General features: G+C 36.8%; 2 protein-coding genes across 2 annotated transcripts in view; one reads left to right on the top strand and one right to left on the bottom strand.

The window, feature by feature from the left end:
• Nucleotides 1-8,478, top strand: part of LOC133515725 (vesicular acetylcholine transporter) — a 79,466-nt gene extending 70,988 nt beyond the window's left edge. Inside the window, exon 3 of the mRNA XM_061848287.1 lies at nucleotides 2,380-8,478. Within this exon, the coding sequence (XP_061704271.1) occupies nucleotides 2,538-4,349 (1,812 nt within the window). The 5' untranslated portion in view covers nucleotides 2,380-2,537 and the 3' untranslated portion in view covers nucleotides 4,350-8,478. The remainder of the gene's footprint in view (nucleotides 1-2,379) is intronic.
• A 5,579-nt stretch (nucleotides 8,479-14,057) lies between these two features.
• Nucleotides 14,058-14,705, bottom strand: LOC133516180 (uncharacterized). Its single transcript, XM_061848965.1, has one exon. It carries the CDS (start codon nucleotides 14,703-14,705, stop codon nucleotides 14,058-14,060), a length of 648 nt encoding a protein of 215 aa, XP_061704949.1.
• Nucleotides 14,706-20,916: the final 6,211 nt, after the last annotated feature.

Below are 20,916 nucleotides of genomic sequence, written 5' to 3' on the forward strand. Positions count from 1 at the left end.
GAGCATTGCGAGACATTTTAACTAAGCATTCCTGGTAATATTTAGAAACTAAAATTCACATAAAATTTTCTGGATTTGGCCTAGTTTCAGAGATAATTAAATGTTTTTCGAAATCATTCTTTCGCCATAAGCCATAAGTCGGTACAAAACACATTTTTGACTGCGGTATTGCCACTTTGAGGTCTAGTCTGGACATACCTATTGATTGACATCGAGAAATAAAAAAAAAAAATTCGAGAGGCTACCCCCAAATAAAATTAAAAACTTTTGCTTAATTTTAGGTTATATGTTTATCAATAAAAAATACGTTTTATGTAAAGGAGTGTTTAAAAAAAGGAAAAAAAAACAAAAAATATATATTTTTTTTGTCGAATTTCACAAAAGGTCATATAACATTTTTTACTTCTGTTGCCATCAGGAATGCACCGTTAAAATTTCTCGCAATGCTCACGGGCACCCTGTATATTTAGTGTACACTTTATAAACTAGATATCACTATGGTACTTGCAAGATTCTCCACAGTGCACTTTAAATTCTACAGCTCTATAAAACCAACTCCAAATCTACTCAATCTTTTCTCTTCTCACCGCCTGTCGTCAATAAATTGCGTTTAGCTCAAATAAGAAAATGTTCGCACAAAAACTGCGCTGAACAGATTCGATTACCACCATTTTGGTTCTTCTCGTGGATTGTCATAAATACGCCAACTTAGGCGAGTCGTATACGAACAAAACAGATTGATCTTGAGATCTCTAACTACAGAGTGATAAGGGTTAATATATAAATTGTCAGCAATGCTTAAGAGGATAGGCCGCGGCCGTTCCAGAAACGCCTTTTCGTACAAACGTAGTCCCCATTTTCCTCTCTCTCTGGATATTAACATTATTAAAAATATGTTGAATTTTTGCTACTATTTTGACACAAAAAATCGAAAGAAGTCAATATCATCATTTAGCTTCCAGTCGTCCACTGCTGAGCATAGCCCTCTCTTCGTGAACGCCACTTATTCCAGTCGTGGGCTAGTCTCATCCAGAAGTGTCCCGCGAATCTTCGGATGTCATCCACCCAACGAGCTAACGGACGCCAGGCGCTTCTTTCATCCGAAAGCGCCGGCCACCAATCCGTCAACATTCATTTATAGTTAATCATCAAAATATGTGAAAACAATTTCCATAATGTCAATCCAGAGAGGAAAATAGGGAGTACGTTTATATGGAGAAACTGTGGATACTGTTAAATGTGGCATTCGGATGTCAACTGCAGCTGCATTACTGTTTCGGCGTCGTTGTTGCTGTACCCGTCAATTTTCTACAACAAATTTCCTACAAGTAACGTTCGCCGCCGCATTACTGCTGCGATTGTGACGTTATTTCTGTCACTCATTTTGTCAAGAAAATTGACAGATACAGCGGCGGAAACAATGAACGGAATGAACGTCATAATCGCAAGTGATGCGGCGGCGAATGTCACTCATTTTAGTAATTTTATCGAGGATTACTTTTAAATATTATTAATTCAATTCCGACGTATCTAGATCGCATTATACTGACATACTTATACTCTAGTTTTTCACCCGCATCGCAATTTTGGTCTGCACTTCGATGTTGGTATGGTAGTATTCTGGTTCGGTTAAACATAAACTCCCCTAAGCGATGGGAATGACCCCAGCACCGTCTTCATGCAAATTGGATTTGCAAAGAGGCCGTTATGCCTCCCAGATAATGCATAATTGAAAGATGGACGTGGACTTACAATTATCATGTGACCCTTCAGCGATGAAACAAATTCATGCACGTTATTTTAATACTGTAAAAAAGAGAGCCTTTTTAAACGTTATAGGTTATGTATCGTTTGATGTATTTGAATTCGCAATCAAAATTATCGGTATGAAAGTTTTTTACAGTTTATTAATGTACATCCACTCGTATACATCGATATTATCACTGCTCCAGACGGGACACATGTTTTAAGAAAGACTATTGTACCAAATTGCGAAGATAGACTTTTTTATTTAAATAATATTTTACCTGCGTTTCTATGCGTTAAAAACAATCGTACAGTTCGTACACAGATGGATCTTTTCGGCATTCAAGGTTTTTAGTGCCTAATTTATGATTACAAATTATTACTTTTCGTCAATTGTTATGACCCTATTTGTGTTAATGGTGTACCCCTCTAATGTCAAAATTTAATCGTGCTTTGTTCAAAAGGACTCTGAATCGTCTTTGGATAGAAGTTCTTGACTTAACCGCTCGGGACTAAGGAACCATGCAACTAACAGAAACAAAGATCGACTCAAAATCCTTTTGAAACAATTCTCACCCGCCCCGTTTTTGCCAACGAAATGATAACTCAATGATCATTTCTGTTTGTTGTCAGGTTCCGAAGTCCCGAAGGGTCGCGTCGGAGGCGGGGCCAATGATCACTGAGAAACGCAGAAACGAGAAGACAGGACGGGGACTCGGGCCCCTCCGAATATGGTAACAGATCCTCGCGACAGACATTGTATTTAGCCAAAACTGTGAGAAACCTTCAAGATGGCTGAGGGACCGCAATCGATATGGCAGAAGATCGACAACACCACCATCCCCATGGTCAATCTAGAGGTGAAAGAAGTGCGGGAGATAGTTTGGGAGAAGACTCAGGAGCCGAGCGCGCAGAGAAAGATTATCCTGGTTATCGTATCTATAGCGCTGCTCTTAGACAACATGCTGTACATGGTTATTGTGCCGATCATCCCCGACTACCTGCGCTATATCGGCGCATGGGGCGAGGCGGGCTACGACCACGTCGTAACTCTGGACCCCATCATAGAAGGCAACCGCACCATCATCCCGACCAAAATCATACCGGCGTCGCATGAGGGCCAAGACTCCGCGACGGGCGTGCTCTTCGCTTCAAAAGCGATCGTTCAGCTCATGATCAACCCGTTTTCTGGTGCCTTAATCGATCGTATAGGATACGATGTGCCCATGATGATCGGGCTCATAATAATGTTCTTGTCTACGTCAATATTCGCGTGCGGTCGGAGCTACAGCATGCTGTTCTTCGCGAGGAGTCTGCAGGGGGTCGGTTCCGCATTCGCGGACACGGCAGGTCTGGCGATGATTGCTGACAGGTTTACAGAGGAGCAGGAACGGTCTAAGGCCTTAGGTATTGCACTCGCCTTCATCAGCTTCGGATGTCTCGTCGCTCCGCCTTTTGGAGGAGCACTCTATCAGTTTGCGGGAAAAGAAGTACCATTTTTAATTCTGGCTCTGATTTCACTTCTTGACGGATTTATGTTATTACTTGTGATGAAACCGCTCAAAACGCAAATAAAGGAAGCCAACCAGCCTAAGGTGGCTGGTACACCGATCTGGAAACTTCTCATGGACCCATATATCGCCGTCTGTGCCGGCGCGCTGATGATGTCTAACGTGGCCTTGGCTTTCCTCGAGCCGACTATTTCGTTCTGGATGGAAGATAACCTCACTAAAGATAATTGGAAGATCGGCATGATATGGTTGCCGGCGTTCTTCCCGCACGTGCTCGGGGTGATTATAACGGTTAAGATGGCGAGGAAGTACCCTCAACACCAGTGGTTGATGGCAGCAGGTGGGTTAGCACTAGAAGGTTTGTGCTGCTTCATCATCCCATTCGCTAATTCATACAAGATGCTGATGATCCCAATCTGTGGAATATGCTTTGGAATAGCGTTGATTGACACAGCTTTGCTACCAACGCTAGGCTACTTAGTAGATGTGCGCTATGTGTCCGTATATGGAAGTATTTACGCTATCGCCGATATCTCGTACTCGTTCGCGTACGCTGTTGGCCCTATCATCGCCGGTGAGGTTGTAGAAGCAATCGGCTTCACAGCACTCAACCTTTTCATAGCATTCAGTAATCTCCTGTACGCGCCGGTGCTCATGTACCTGCGGCACATCTATGACTTCAAGCCTTTTGAGAACGAAGCGAACATATTGATGGCAGATCCACCTGACAAAGAGTACCAGACGTACAGCCTGCAGGAGCAGCGGGCAGTGAATGGTGACTATAAAAATCATCTGGAGTACTCGAACGTCGATGGACAGCAGGTGCAGGAGACCAGCGTAGACGCGGGCGGCTACTCGTACGACCAGTCGTATCAGCAGGGTGGGTACCAGAACAACCAGGGTTACAACCAGGGTTATGACCAGCAGCAACAGCAAGGGTATCAGCAGGACTATCAGCAACAGGAGTACAATCAGCCACGGCAACTGCCGTCGCAGCCGCCGGCCTCGAACCCGTTCCGAGCGGCCCCCGCCGCGCCGGCCGCTCCCGCCGGACCGGCCCCGGTTAAGAACCCCTTCCGGCAAGGCTTCTAGAGCCATCATTCGGTGTTGTTGTCTTTTTTGAATTTACTTGTTGTGTAATTATAATATTTGGGTATAACTTCGATCACTGAGCCGCGGCGGCGGCGGTTGTTTCGTGTCTGACTAGATGTCTATTATAGCTGTGCTTGTAATAAATAACGTATTGTAGATAATTTTACGCTGCTCGCCTCGTCGCGTCCGAGACCCCGTCTTTTACGGAAATGATTACGCTTTATATAATTAAAACTGCAACTGTGCATAACCACTTTAAAAAAATATTAATCTGATTATTTCCTAACGATAATTCATGAGGAAAAACTGAGTTAGGTTGCTGACATACATCATTAGCGCTATAGATAGCTCATTCATGTAGTCAAATTGTCAAAGTAAAGTCCCAAATGACTAATACACGTAATGATGTCACTTTAATTGCGTATATGGATAATGACGAGTTAACGAAAATACTGCCTCTTGCCACGGGTAGTCTTGTTAGTAGAAAGTTAGAAACTGATCATGGCAGTTCAATTTATAGTATCTAACAAATATTTTTTATAGTGCCACTTACTTTTGGCATTTGGGCTCTAATTTGGCTTATTGGCAATTGAGAATTAACGTCATGGATTTCAAAGGGAAAATAAGATTTATCATCTTGAGAAGACAAATGACGCTCTTTCAAATATTTATGCATATGCAGTGGAATTTACATTCATAATTATGTAAAATCTCAGGCAGTCAACGTCAAAAATACTCCAAAAAAAGGACACGGCGTGCGCTGCGGGGCGAGCAGTTGCGTGTTTCTTGTTGATCTGTATTGTTCTGGATATACTAATACCACTGTTGATTATGCCTTCGATTAGACATAGTTATTAATCGGATCAAACTATATTTAAATGGTACATTAAATTCCCAGAATCTAGGTAGCAAATAGTGTCGGTTTAAGGTAGATGTTTATTTTTACATATAAATGTTTGGGGAGCAGTGGGGTCAACGCACTCAAAACCACGTGAGGGCCTAAGATGTCATATATATTACAAATCTTCTGGCACTTACTGTAGCTAATTTTTGTCACATTGTTGAATAATACCGCGTTAGAAAATTCAAGCGCTATCATGTTGTAAATGTTTTGACAAGTGACCGAAATTATTTGTTGATAGACTCGCTTAATCATATTACCTATTTAAAATATAAGTAAAATTATCAAAAAGTACATATAATATGTTTTGTACATAAAGTTCATTGCCGTCATTTTGTCGCCTTTGACTGTGAATATATCTTTTCTATTTAAGATTCAGATTAAGATGTATCCTATGCTCTATCAGCAATATTAGAATAAGATCTATTGTATTGCTTATATCAATTCTCATAAACATATTCAATTATTATATCAATTAATTTAGGTTCAACCAACTTGTGATAAAGTTGCAACCAAGGTAACGAAACATATCAGAATCTTTTGATTCACGTAGGATAAGGGTAATTTTAAATTATTTCTAAGTGTACAGTGTAGTCTGTGTTTTGGTATATTGACGGTAGAAACGCGGGAGGATAAGAGATTGCATCCTTCGGTGGAGAGAAACATCCTGCTGAAACATGTAACGATAAATCATGTCATACTTTTAAGCATATCGATCCCAAACATGACATTTGAATCAAAATTTTAACTGTTTCTACTCTCCGAGGATTATTACGGTCGACTGTATCACAGAGTCAAATTAAAGGAAACTAAAGATAATTGTACAAGAAAAAGTGACGCGCCCGATATGTCAATTGAAAGAGTGTATAAAGTTAAAAGTGATACCTATTATGAATATTGTCGTTAAATCGATGACTGCTAGGGAATCAGTTGTTCTGTCGACAGATCCACGAAATGTAAGGTACCGATTAACTCCCCGTGGTTAAAGTAATTAGGACTGTACTAGAATTATGCAAGAATTGTATCCAAAAGTGCGGATAACATACCATGAGGTCACATAATCATTCATTCGAATATTTCTGTTTTAAACAATAAAAGCTTCAATCCAACCAGATATGAAAACAATAATGTCTAAACAATATGTTATGTTGTAATCCAATTGCTAAAATACATAGCGACCTTGCTATAGCTTTGGATATGGTTACTCTTTTAAAACCATAGTATTAGAGAAATTAAATGCCTCTTATACTAATTCAAGTTACCAAACACGTTCAATTATCGCTCTAAAGTAATTATGATTCACGATTGAATAGCGAAATCGCTTGTACATATCGTACAATTTTGGAGTGCCTCAGGGAACGTTATTGGGTACTTTACTCTAAATATACCATGGTACCGTATGAGTTGAAGTGTTGGACTTAGTCATAGCCTGGAGAGTACAATAGCAATGTTAGAGCTCCTCCTGCACTTTCTGTTCGCACAACTTGTTATGCACATATAACATAACAATACAAAGTGCACATATCCGCCGTAGAGCGGTCTAATCAGACATTTTGACTGACACTTTAAAATATAATGTAAGTTTAGAGTCAATTTTTGTGTCAAATTCTCCCGAAATTCAATTAATTAGTAGCACAAGGTGACATTTGTCGTTAGTAAAGCGTTCGTGGGTGCAATTGACGTGAATATGATGATTAAATTCTTTGAATTGTACTTGAGTGAATGTCTAAAAGACAAAATTAAGTTCTGCTAATATATGTGTGGTAAACGGTGATTTGTACATTTTATAGATACATATTAATAATATTAATGGTTTAGACACAAGACAATGTGAAGAAAGTTAACTCAGGGAGAAAATTAAGATACAAGAATGACGACGAATTCAAATAATAAAGGATCATAAATAGTATACACTCCTAACAACATTAGTAGAGGCAACTGTAAGAAAATGGTCAAAGCTAAAAAGAGGAAAAAGAAAATGAAAGTACACACATTTATACTTTAAGTGACCAAGTAAAAATATTCCTAGACATTGAATAAACGAAAGTGGTATCAATAAATACAGGCACAAAATTTAAAATATAAGTTCTAACTCGAGCAAATCACTGCTTTTGACACCCATTTATTAATGACGAGTTTGTACAAAGTTGCCAGCTTCTAAAGCGAAATTAAAAATTGTATTATTAAGCACGTGTTTTATGTCAATTCAGTCATGAACGCTAGTCAATGTGTTTAGTACTAGGTGTGCGTTATATTTTATATCGTGCATATTACTGTTAGCAATAAAGGAACCGATATCACATACATATCATTAGATGTAAGGATATACATATACTTCGCTAGTTTTATATATTATCTCTTTACGTGGAGCTATATTGATATTGTGGTTTATGTAAGATAGCTTTTGGAGACTTAATCATACATGTATTGCATGACTGTGGTTTTTTGAACTATTATATGTATATTTGTTTTGAATAAATATGTTGTAAATTTAATATTTAATTTACAATTACTATACTATAGGCGGTCAGCTAAGGACGTTTACGATATTTTGCATCTTTTTATTTGCGTTAAAAATAATTATAGTATGCATAAGGTGATCTGATGTTTATATGACAGATACTTAGAATTTGTTACAATGCAAAAACAACTTTCTAATATTATCACAAAAAAATTAAATTAATTATAGCAAACTCCTCTGTTATTACCGAAACTGTATTATTTTATTTTATGTTAAAAATAAAATGTGTTGCTAGTTGGTAGGACTTGTCGAAGAGAGACGCACATTAGGTATTCTTAGTATTATAAAAACATATTTTATTATTTTTAGTACTTAATATTTATTCAATATCATCAAAATTGACATGAAATATCTTATTTTAATCATTCAAGCCTGAAACATTAATGTGACGACATCAATTCCCTTATGCTCAAAAATCGTAAACATATCAAAATTTTACAAAGTTTTTGAACAAATGTACTTATTATTATTAATAATTAATGTCGGTAAGGGAACTATGACGTCACATTTTTTAAATTTCTACATTTTATTATTATTCTAGCTTGCGATTGAATAAATGGATAGTATGAATTTAGTTAATTCTAAATAAACTATAAATGTAAGTAATTCATTAGATATTATTCAATCTTCATGAATGTGTGTGTTGATTTGGGAATATAATTGATTGACTGTTTCACAAATCATCAAATATTTTATCATCATTCAATTAGAAATGCATGTAGTTATATTTATTTTTAAGGAATAAATAACGTTTTATGGAAATATTATCATTTTCATTGTATGACAAAAAATGGGTTACGAAACTCAAAAGGTATATTTAAATGTTATGTATAAAATATTTGGATATACCAACATTTAAATGTATTGGACTTAAGTAATAAAACAATAAATCACATGCATTTCTGATTTCATTGTTTATACTTAGTCACTATTCTAACTATTGAATGAAATCTAACAGCAATCTTCATATTTATTATAAACAACTTTGCTTCTTAGCTTATATTAATATTTAAATGATTAATATTGTATAAATATAATATATATTTATTTGGCGTCTGATTGATGAATTCTAAATAAATTCGAATTTCTTAAAATAATACATACTTAGTTATGATTTCAAATTTAAGTGTAAAAATTAATCTATCTAGCAAAGTTTGCCGTTAGATTTCCAAATTAGATCAGCACCCGTCCGTTAGTCACTGTATCGTCTGTATCTGTATCTTAACATTTCCTAACTTAATTAATATTGTATATCTTCCAAGATTTAAATCTTTCCTCTTAGCTATAACTTCAAGTACTCTTAAAGCGTTATCTTATTTCATATTCATGTACTTATTATTCTTACTTATTTATTTTTCATTATTATTATGGCGGCTGAAAAAGCAAAATTTAATAGTTCAGATAAAAGTGAAAACTCCAACTGGTTGTTAGAGTAGCGGCTTCCAAACACTATAATACAAGTGACACTATAATTCATTTAAATATTTACTCGTTTTCACGTTTGGTTAAAATTATAGGCCCTACTTTAGTACAGTACAGTACAGTACGGTACAATACGGTACGGTACGGTGCAGTACGGTACGGTACAGTACAGTAAAGTATAGAACAGTACAGTACAGTAGGGATAGGTAACGTCTAAGAAAAAAACGTGCCTCATGGTTTAACACCCCAAACAAATGGCGTTGTATTGCGCCGTATATCTTGTGGTTACTAAATTCTCAAACGTAAATTTTTGACAGCCAGAGTTACTTCATAATGTGAGCCTTACAGCCTCATCTCGTGTAGCTGTCAAATGCGGATCACGAAATTGTCATAGACTTTACTCATCTCTTACAATTAATATATGTTTGATAAAACACTGCAATGAAAAGTATACAATGTTTTCAGTGTTATTTCCAGCTAGAGCCTATCGAATGAAGACCCTATTTTGTTTAATTCTCAAATATTTACTTCAAGTATAAATTTAACACAACTTATCAAAAACATGACATTATTATTTTATTATATTATTTTATCATAAACAAAAGGTAAACATTCTATAAAATAACTTGATTAATAAACAAACTAAAAACTTGAGATCAAAATAACTTTCCTATGTAGCTACAGTTTAGGTTTTTATCCTCGTAGTAAGGTACCCTCCTAAAATTTAATGTAATTTTTTTGGAAGTCAATCAATGCGCTTTATTTCCTTTATCATTAAAAAGTGATTTTAAAGTCGGTAGGCATAGATTGCAAACATGAAGTGTATAGTTTGATAAATATTGTAAAAATGGCGGGATTTAGTTTAGTTCTACATATAGTTCTTTTTTTTTTCAAGTATGCAAGACCTTTTGGATTCTATTATTTTAGTTTCGTCTTTTAAATAAATTGATACCAAATTATCAAGTTAGTTGTATTAGGATTTTCTCATATTATTAAATACTTATAGAATCCCTATACGCTTCTTTTATTTGACTAGGGTGACCATGAGTCGCGTTAGGGACAAAATTTGAAAATATTATTAAGCCTCTTAATAATAGCTACTTAGTGTAGTAACACGTGTTGGTATACAAAGTTATCTCATTAGAACGCTAAGAACAACTTAGATTAGGAAATAAGTCGACGATATCGTACCGTGCATTTTTCCAATGTACCATATTAATCATAACATAGCTATAAACATGATAAGTAGCCATATAATGTAAATATAGCAATCGGAGGCCCACGCAAGTATGAGTGATAGATATGAGTATCAAACATAGTAAACTTATCTAATCCTTGCTATCTGCCTTCCTCTCTCACAAATAGAATTCTTCAAGTAGTGTTAACAGTGATCAACAAATAAAAATATATTCTTATTACGCATGTTAACAACCCTTATAAACTTAAATGTAATTAAAATTAAAATAATAGTTAAATATGTTCCTTTTTTAATTAATTAACCCTGTTTATTTGACGCGTTTTAAACCTAATCGCCTACATTATTTTATTTATTCAAATTCTATAATATAATAATCCTAGAATATCATATAAATAAGTGTAGTGCAATCAACATCATTGTAATATGATTATAGGCTGTTAATATTTGGCTCTGTAGGTAATTAATATTTAGAAATGTAATTGAATCTTAGTTAACCAAATAAAGTAAAATTGTAAACTATAAGTCGATTCATAAGTATAAGTATATGTTATAAATGGATTCAAGGAATACCTAAGTTTTGTTTCTTTCTTTATCGTTATGTATAAAAAATATATCGTAATTATTTATCCATTTTGAGAATTGATTAATTTTATTTACTCTGTTTAAAATAATCAATGTTGATTATAGCGAAATATGCCTAAGCCGATATGGGTATTTGATTATACCAAATGTCGGCTCAGTCATCGCTTTGAAAATTCCTTCAACGTTAATAAGAACTCTAAATGTATTTGAATAATCGCGTCATTATATATACTCATGAAGCATACTCGATACACATTAGAAGTTAAAAATTAGATCACTTGAATTATATGAAATTAATGTAAAATAGTATTTAGTTCGTAGTCATGACTGTTGATGGTTACAATCTCTATGGTTTTGTTCGAGTTCCGGTATCAGGGGGCCTAGCCAAGATGCCAATGGTTTGCGCCGTTAAGAAAAGAAACACTAATGTATCTCTTTCGCGCTTATATGGAAGAGTGATAGTGACATTACCATTTCGTTCGCTACGCGCAAACGATTGTCATCTTGGGTAGGCCCTCAGTAATATAAAGCTTTTTAAATAAATTATAAATGTAATCGTTTGATGTAATCGTTTAAAGCTGTCATTTTGATGGAATATCCTGCAAGTATGTGTCATTCTGGTCACCCTAACTAAAACATACGTAATTGAATGATGTAAGAAAACCTTTTTGACGTTTCTATAGTTTTTGCACTAGAGTAATAAGAATAAAATCGCTAATTTAGACAAGGGCTCATTTACATGGTGCGAGAACTCGGTATGCGTTTCAATACATTGCGGTATTTGATCGGTCGTCCGAATTGGTTGTAACCTCAATAGTCCGCAATGTAACTAAAATCGCATGGAAGTTCGTGTGCCGTCTAAATTAGCCCTTATTATACTGATTACAATTCAATGCTCTAACTCGTGTATTTGAGTGAGCAACACGCACTCATATCGATATAAAGTTAGTATCCTATTTTGTGTTTCCAGACACGTCTTCAAGTTCTACATATTTAATATCTCCTCTATTTCCATATTTAAGATGAACGAGCAACAGGCCAATTACAAAAATATAATGTGATTTTGATCTACCATGGATATCATTCCAATATGAGATGGTTCCAATCTCCTTTAGAGGACCTGCTCAATTGCGCATTAAGTCAACCTTCTAACAAAAACGTCACATTTGGCTCTGACAGATCAGTATCATATTGGAATGAGAATTAATGGCTATAACTCGAATTGGCCTGTAACCAAATATTAAAAAAAATAAAAATATTTAAAATAACATCACATTGCGCTGATGCATATCAAAATGGTTTAAGTTCACTCAAAATGGAAATAGTTTAATTTTTTACAGTACATATGGTGCTACTTTTCCGCACATGTGCGAGAATGAGCACTTTCCGTGCATATGTTGAAACTTTAAAGAGCCATATGTACTGTAAAACGTAGTACGATACACGTGCGAATAGGTAATTCGCACGTGTATCGTACTACGTACGTAATTTAATTTATCACCACTCGTTGCGAATTTCCTATTTTCTGCACTTGTATCGTAAATAACTATTATGGCAGAACGGAAAAAAAAGTCAAATCAATGTAGAGTCAGACCAAGTTAACTCTGCGTGGCAAGATGTGGCATGTCATAATTAATGTCAAATTCCTATGAAAATAATACTTATAAATCTTATAATAACACACCCTCACTAAGTTTTGACAAAGTTAGCTCAGACGCAGTTTTGTGAATTTATGTATTTTTAAAATTATAGTAATCTCTCGATCTCTTCCTGGTTAGTCTAGTGCAAAAAGGATGCAAGATATTCCAGCAACTGAGCCGTAGGAGTAAGACGTAACGAAGCTGTCAGATTACACATAATATAAGCGATATAATCTATCTAGTTGTATCTAAGTGGGAATTCAGTGATCGAATCAAATAAAATTGTTACACCAAACCGACTTTTATTAATTGATCCTGCCTACTTTAAATTAATACATGTGAAAGTTCAAATGATTGGATGTTTGTCCTTCTAGCACAGTCACCAGTTAGTTTCTTCAGGGGTCCGGTTCTTAAAATAAAATGACCATCGCGGTCCGTTTCTACTTGAGTTTACCTTTTGAACGCCAAGAACACCTAAAGGCGTCGTCACTCGTCGTGCCCACAGCGCCAAGGACAATGATAGGTGTTATAGCGGACGCTGTCACAGTAACCTTCACACTTTCTAATAAGATTTACATTAACTCGCTTGCGTCCGGAATCTTAACGCGTCAGTGACGTTTTTGTTTATGATGTAAAGCGTTCAAAAGGTAAAAAAAAAAAACAAAAATAAGTTTTGGCAAAAATAAGTTTTTGGCAAAAATTTCATTTTTGGTACAAGCTTTTATTGCTGACTGTACTTTTCTTTCCACAGGCAACTAATACTCATCGAGCAAATTCTAAAAACCCCAAACACGGGGTTAGGTTGCGTTGTTTTATCACAGAGTTCCTATGTCCACCTCTTGTCTCCATCATCAGATCAGCTCGATAGTACCATAATATTGCATTGTCACCCGACTTACATATATATGCAAATTTTCAGCTCAACCGGGAAGTGGATCAAATTTAACTTGCAAGATTTGATTACAAACAGACAACGGTCAGGTGACAGTAAATAAAAGCTTGTAAAAGCAAATATATCGGCGGTCCAGATCAGGACTGCGGTCCGCCATTTGGTGACCCCTGCTCTATCGAAATGATTGAACAGATTCCGATGTAATTTGGCACACAGATAATTTATAACCAAGAATAAAAAATATATACACCGTGGGCTCGAGTAACCCGACAGATTTTAAATACGTAGTCCTGAGGTCATAAGTCATAAGGAGCAAATATATTAGATGGCTTTTAGTCTGTCATTTTTTTGTGTCTAATTTAACTTAATAATAATAATAATAATAAATTATTTATTCACGACCAATTTGGATCATTATGTGTTAGTGACAATTTTTATCTTAATGCTAATGTTAATATATAAATATGTATTTAATTATAGCAAACTATATACTATATTTAAGTTTCTTATAAATAAATAAATAAGCGGATTCAAGAAAATCCGCCTAGGTACTCACTTATTCCTGCGCACATGAGTCATGCAGCAGTTATTTAAATATAGGCCATCAACCCTGTCCGCAAGCATGGTCAGGATGCTGTTGGAGCTGGCCCGTACTCTGCGCACCAGGGATGTGGCTCGCTTGCGCATCGTGGTGTAAAAGCAGTCTACCCGCGCTTCCGCGAACATCCCTGACGCGCTACAGAATCTAGACAACCCCATCAGCACCCTGTACGCGTTGTTATATTGAACGCGCAGAGCATTGTACCGTTTATACGTGTAGTCTGCCCACAGGTTGCTTGTGTAAAAACTAGTACAGTAGGCTCTGAATAAACTGACTTTAACTTCTTTTGAGCAATGAGCAAACCTGCGGGCTATCATATTCGCTCTGACGGACAACGCTCTGCGCTCGCGCTCAATATCCGCATCGTCTTTAAGGTCAGCGCTCACCACATGTCCTAAATATTTAAATTGATCAACGATATTTAGCGGTTGGCCATTTAATCTAACAGGTGGGAACACTGGCGGGCATTTACCCTTGACCTTAAAAATAACGCATTCGCTCTTGCTGACGTTGTAGACCAACCCATGGCTCGCTGCGTATCGTTCACAAATAGAGATGAGTTTGGCGAGCCCACACGCCGAGGCGCTGAGCAGCACCATGTCGTCGGCGTAGCTTAAATTGTTGACGCACACTCCATCTATGTAACACCCAACACGGGTACTGCTCAGCTCCTCTATAAGGGCGTTTACGTACAAGTTAAACAGTTTAGGCGAGGTCAGCCCGCCCTGCCTCACGCCACATTCGAGGCCGTACGGTTGCGAATATGCGTCCGACCATCTCACGACATTGACCTGGTTTTGGTACCAATATTTAAATATACCTTGCACATCAACTTAAGTAGTACAAGATTTGGATCAATAGTATTGAAGCCAAATTCAAACCCCACAAATACATTCCCAGTACTCCAACTAGTAAATTGAACTTTCCAAACATTATCTGCTCATTACAGTGATTACAATAATATGAGATGTTTATCACCCAAACCAATACCCACGAAGCAAATTACCTCCACAATTCTACACCATAACATCAACACCACAAAATTCAATTTCAAACAACATTTACTCAACAAACTCCAAACGCAAATTCGATAAACACAATCCAGTTAATTTAAGACCTTGATTCTATTGTTTTATGGTTCAATTTGATTTGGCGGTTTGCTTACGATCGATTTTGTTAGGTGGATGGTGTAAAAGCGTTTTCACATTGCCCGATCCGATATCGGAAGTCGGGTGGAAGTAAAATGTATAACATACGTGTTTTTCTGTATTTATTTATTCATTTAACCGACCGACTGGTCTGACCTAGTGGATAGTGACCCTGCCTATGAAGCCGATGGTCTCGGGTTCCAATCCTGGTACGGGTATTTATTTGTGTGATGAGCACGAATATGTGTTCCCGATTCATGGGTGTTTTCTGTGTATTTATAAATGTATATATTATATATATCGTTGTCTAAATACCTACAATACAAGCCTTATTGAGCTGTGGAATTTAGTCCATTTGTGTAATAGTGTCCTATAATATTTATTTATTATTTATTTTATTATTTAATTAAGGATCATTATTGCTAAAAAAATTATAGGTAATGTAAAACGAGCGGACTTTATGCTGTAGGGCACTCTCTAACAACTGTTCTCATAGAAACCATCCGACAGCCGATATCGGATTGGCACTTCCGATAATATCAGACATGTCGAAAGGCGTTAACTGTCGGACCGAGAATTTTTTGGTTTGTTTGTTTGTGTGCGTATAAATCATAAATCACTTATTTTCGTGGTAAAACTTCAATTACATACAGAAGTATATAAATTACAAAAAAAGACTAAAACATATTGACATTGTTTACCACGAAATGGGTTCGCCTAGCATAATGTTGACCTGACTTATCTTCCGACGAGACCATTTGTGGGCCACGGTTGCAACTGTACGTATATGAGTAGGTATAATGTTTGCTGTAGGATGCGTGACCGCTGAGGAAACGTGAGGACCTGACATTGCAGATGTAGGATGTCGGATCGGAAAATGTGAAACCGCCCTAAGAGTAATATTTGCTTGGCAAAGGGGAGACTGGGGTGTTCTGTTCCGTTAATTAGTCAAATTAGCGCGGGTCGGGGTTCTGGGAGGAAAATTAAGTAATTACTTGAGGGACAATAATGTTTTTAGGGTTTTGTCGAGGTCTTGTTAGTTATTTATTGGTTTGGTTAAGATAATAAATGAATCGTTAAGATTACCTCCATAAAATATATTCGTCCTACTCTTAGTATGCTAATACTTAAAAATTCTTCCCACCATTTCTTAAAAAATCTAATTATGAGTACCAATCATTAAAAGGTCTTGCGTAAAAATGGTCCAAAAACGAACAGAGTTGAGAATTAGGTCATTAGTTAGGTATTTCTATGTACTTCATTTCGTTCTATGGGCACGAAGCCATTACATTGCAGAACTGAGATATTTGTATTTTAGTCAAAATTTTATCACCCTTATTGCCAAAGCAATAGAGTCCACCGCTGCGAGCGCGGCAAACCATTCACCGCAGTGGTACGCGAACATCTACCCTGCAGTAATTTATTAACTTACTTGGACTCTATGACCTAACTCTCACTTCTGTTGGGTTTTGAACCAGGCTCTATACAAAGCTCATGGTCCTTTTTTGGTCCAGAAGCCATAACGATCGTCTTAAAATAAAACATGTGTATGTACTTTTGCTCCCACTCATGTCAGCCACACAAGTAAGAAGGCAGGTGCGACTGAGGCTGCCGCTAAGTTCAAACACGGCAAATACACCAACCTTGGACAACCCTGACTTTATTTCTGTCACTGTCGAAACAGCTGGGCCATGGTGCGCCGAGGCCAAGAAGCTGGTTAGAGAGTCTGGACGCCGGTTGAGGGACAGAGGCTGCGACCCGCGGGCTGGATCTTATCTGGCCCAAGAAATATCCTTAGCCATTCAGCGTGGCAACGCCGCCAGCATATTTGTAACAGTAAGGCAGGGAATTTCGGGGCCTAAATGTTGATTTTTGACAGATTTTTCTTTTATTTCTGCATGAATATGTTATAATCTAGTATAATCCTTTATATAACAGTTTCATATGCAGAGCAGGCATGAGTTTAAATAAAGTTTCTATAAATTGTGATATCGACATATATAATGATAGCATAGCAGTAATCAAAAATAAATTAATTAGACACTTCATGGGTGACAATAATTCTGGCGCAGGACAGGGCTTAAATTTGTACTTACAGGATTCAACTACTTTTTTCTTTTTTAATTTATTTTTGTAAAAAGGAATCGTATATATATATATATATATATATATAGATCTGTTCTTATGCTGTAGGAACTTGTATGTGTAAATTAAGATGGGCAAAAACTTTTTATAATTTATTATATTTCTATAAGTGAGAACCTGTAATTGGCTCTGTAATTCTATTGTAAGTGCTAGATATATATAGCGCTGTTGGTTTTCCATATACTAAAATAAAATAAATAAATAAAATAAATAATCAAAATCAAGCATTAATAAAATAATGACAAATTCATATCCGCAACGCAGGCTTCGTCAGGAGGATACAACCATAAATCAGCAGCAGGCGTCGTCATTGCACACAAACAATCAAGCTATCCGCAACAGGCTTCGTCATTTTCAATACACAGTCATTTCATTTAAAAAGGACCACCCTGAATCGCTCCGATTAAAAAGTTCCCATTACGCTAGCAGCGTTTCCACGTTGTATAGCCAATGAAATCCCCTGCACCAGATTTTTTTTTCAAGGAGTTCGAGGCAAACGAGCAGACGGATGATCTGATAGTAAGCGATTACCGCCGCCCATGGACACCTGCAACACCAGAGGGGTTGTAAGTGCGTTGCCGAACTTTAAGATGGGAGTACGCTCTTTTCTTGAAGGTTTGAAGGTCGTATCGGTCTGGAAATACCGCAGGCGACAGTTCATTCCACAGTTTATTCTAATTGATGTGCATGTTACGCACGACGATCAGTATGATCACTCTTTAACACATTCAGTGCCAGCGCGTGCTACGCGACACGAGCGTAGCCGATAACATGGGAAAATGCGTATATAGCGAAAAGCGACTACGGACTAATTTTTCTCAGACCGTGGGGACCTTATACATCTCCAAACTTAATGTATTAACCGTGGAGACTATATGTCTCTGTCATATTGTATAATATACTTGTCTTGGTACATACTAGTTATGTGTTCTGTAGCATTAGTTTATGAGACTGCTAGTTTAACAGTCCAGACGCGGTTTATTTATTTAGTATAAATTTTATTTTGACACTTGGAGAGACTTTACACCTCCAAGTTTTATTAGTATTAGTACTCTGACATTGGGGACCTTTTACATCTCCAGATTTAATATGTTTTTAACCATAGAGACTATACATCTCTATTGTATTGTAGTAATTATTTATTTTAAGATTATTATAATGTAATGTTTACCCAGGTATTGGCTGTTGTATTTATAAATGTTGTTATGTATTTTTCATGTCACTATATGATGTTACTATAAATGTTGTATTGACTTGTAAAAGAGCCCTTGAGGCCTACTTGCAGAATAAATTTTTGAATTTTGAATATTCAATTTGGACTGAGCGCCCGCCTGGCGGGTTGCTGGCAGTGAATGCGTTAAGGTCGTGTCAAAACCCATTTAAAACTATAACAAATTGTTAAATTAGAACCTCATGTACACGTAGCACGTAATGAGCGCTACGAGGGTGCTACGCGGCGTAGCGCTACGACACCACCCGCTATAATGAAAACATTACTCACGGGCGGAGGGGACCGCGGGATTGCAGTTTTTGTGCGGCTGGTACTGGTACCATGTTAAATTACTATTGCTGTTGTATATGTGCGAGGGATGTGAGCTGCAAGTGATATCTCGAAAAAATACATACAGTAGTTTTTTTTTACCCGTTCAGCGCTATTCACATATAAAATACAAAGAGGAAGGTTTTTTATGATATAAGTGTCTGTTTTTCTACATATACGATTATTTCTTGTGTGAAAATATATAAAGACAATTTGACTTAGTTAAACCACTAAGTATTTTTGAAACATTAATTTCAACTAAAAAATGAATGATTTTTTGGACTCATGTCTAATTGTTTTTGTATAATTCTTTTTAATTGTGATGTATTGCTAGCTTGACTATAGACCAAACATCATGAAATGCATATATATATATATATAAATATATATATATATGCTGCTTACATAACATAAGTAACGGTCTACTACCTGACCGTTCAAATTGAATACAAAATAATTGCTCTGTGCCTTCAATTGGACCGTAAAAATATTAAAGAAACACTTGAAAAACACTAAGGTATTCGATAATGTAGTAATAGGAGGCTCGTTAAATTTTCACGAGCATTTGACCCGCGCCCCGCGAAGGGGTCCGTCCGCTCAGGCGGACGTCTCAATCGAAGGGCGAATTAACAGACTTCAAAATTTAGAGGGTACTCAAGCCTTCGGGATATTTACACATTTTTATTTAACTTCACTGCATATACACCGTGTTTTTATTGAATTCAGTTAACTCCGGGGTATGAGTAAGTACGTTTAAGGAAACTAAATGGCATAGTTAATTAAAAAAACATATTTTTTTTACAAAAAGTTACTAAATGTTGCATAAAGCGTTGTTGTATGACGAGCATGTAATTCAGGCGTCCATAGGCTACGGTAACTTTTTTTATACCACGACGGTGGCAAACAAGCATACGGCCCGCCTGATGGTAAGCAGTCACCGCAGCCTATGGACGCCTGCAACTCCAGAGGTGTTACATGCGCGTTGCCGACCCTTTAAAAACCTGTACACTCCTTTTTTGAAGAACCCCATACTGTAGACCCTCGGAAAAACCTCGGAAGGGAGCTCATTCCACAACCGGAGCGTCCGCGGGAGGAAATTCCTGCTTACCATCAAGCGGGCCGATGATTGCTTGTTACCAACGTAGTATAAAAAAATATGGACAATTATATAGAACAGAACAACCAATTGTTTTGTAAACTTAACCAAAAATCATGTTCGAGTGAAGAGCCCTTACTACCCCTCACCCAATTCAACACACGGCAAAGTTTAATTAGGCAAAAAGGGAGCAAGCGAAAGTCCCTCGAAGGGTTCAGCCTGTGGGTTCAGGTGCCCGGTCGATGGGATTAACTCTTGAAACAATATCGTGATGTTGGCACAGCGATTCATCATGGTGTAAGCCAGTGTTGCCAGGCCAGCGGAAGAGAATAATCGTATTTGAATGTCAAAACTATCGTACCGTTGAGAAAAATATCGTACGCCTATAGTTACCCCAAAAAAATTCTCGCAAAAGAAGCATACATTTCCAATATATAATCAAAGAAAACACAATTTTCGTCTGAATTGCGCAAAAATCTGTTTTATATTTGTGTATTTTCGTGATATATCCAAACGGAATACAGGAAATATCGTCATTTTCGGCTTATACCAAGACCCAAACACCCAAAAGGTGCTCATTACAGCTTATTTCTGAGGAAACGTGTCATTTTTTTTGCTTTAAATACTAGACTTTTTAGGAGGCATCATCCAAGGGTTGAAATTATCGTACTTTTGCGTACGATAATGCTCTTTGGAACGTACATCGTACCGGAGCCCAAATTATCGTACATGTACGGCAATTATCGTACGCCTGGCACACCAGTGTGTGAGCATCGATGGGTTTCTAAATACAGATATATCAAGTACAGACAGTAATAACGAACGTTGATATATCAAGTAGATGGTTATTCTCAAAAAATATGTCTGCGTTCTAATTGCCG

Source organism: Cydia pomonella, chromosome 3 (genome assembly GCF_033807575.1).
Source record: "Cydia pomonella isolate Wapato2018A chromosome 3, ilCydPomo1, whole genome shotgun sequence".
Classification (NCBI taxonomy): domain Eukaryota; kingdom Metazoa; phylum Arthropoda; class Insecta; order Lepidoptera; family Tortricidae; genus Cydia; species Cydia pomonella.

Coding starts and splice junctions, on each gene's coding strand:
- LOC133516180 (XM_061848965.1), bottom strand. CDS start 14,705: ATGGTGCTGCTCAGCGCCTCGGCGTGTGGGCTCGCCAAACTCATCTCT.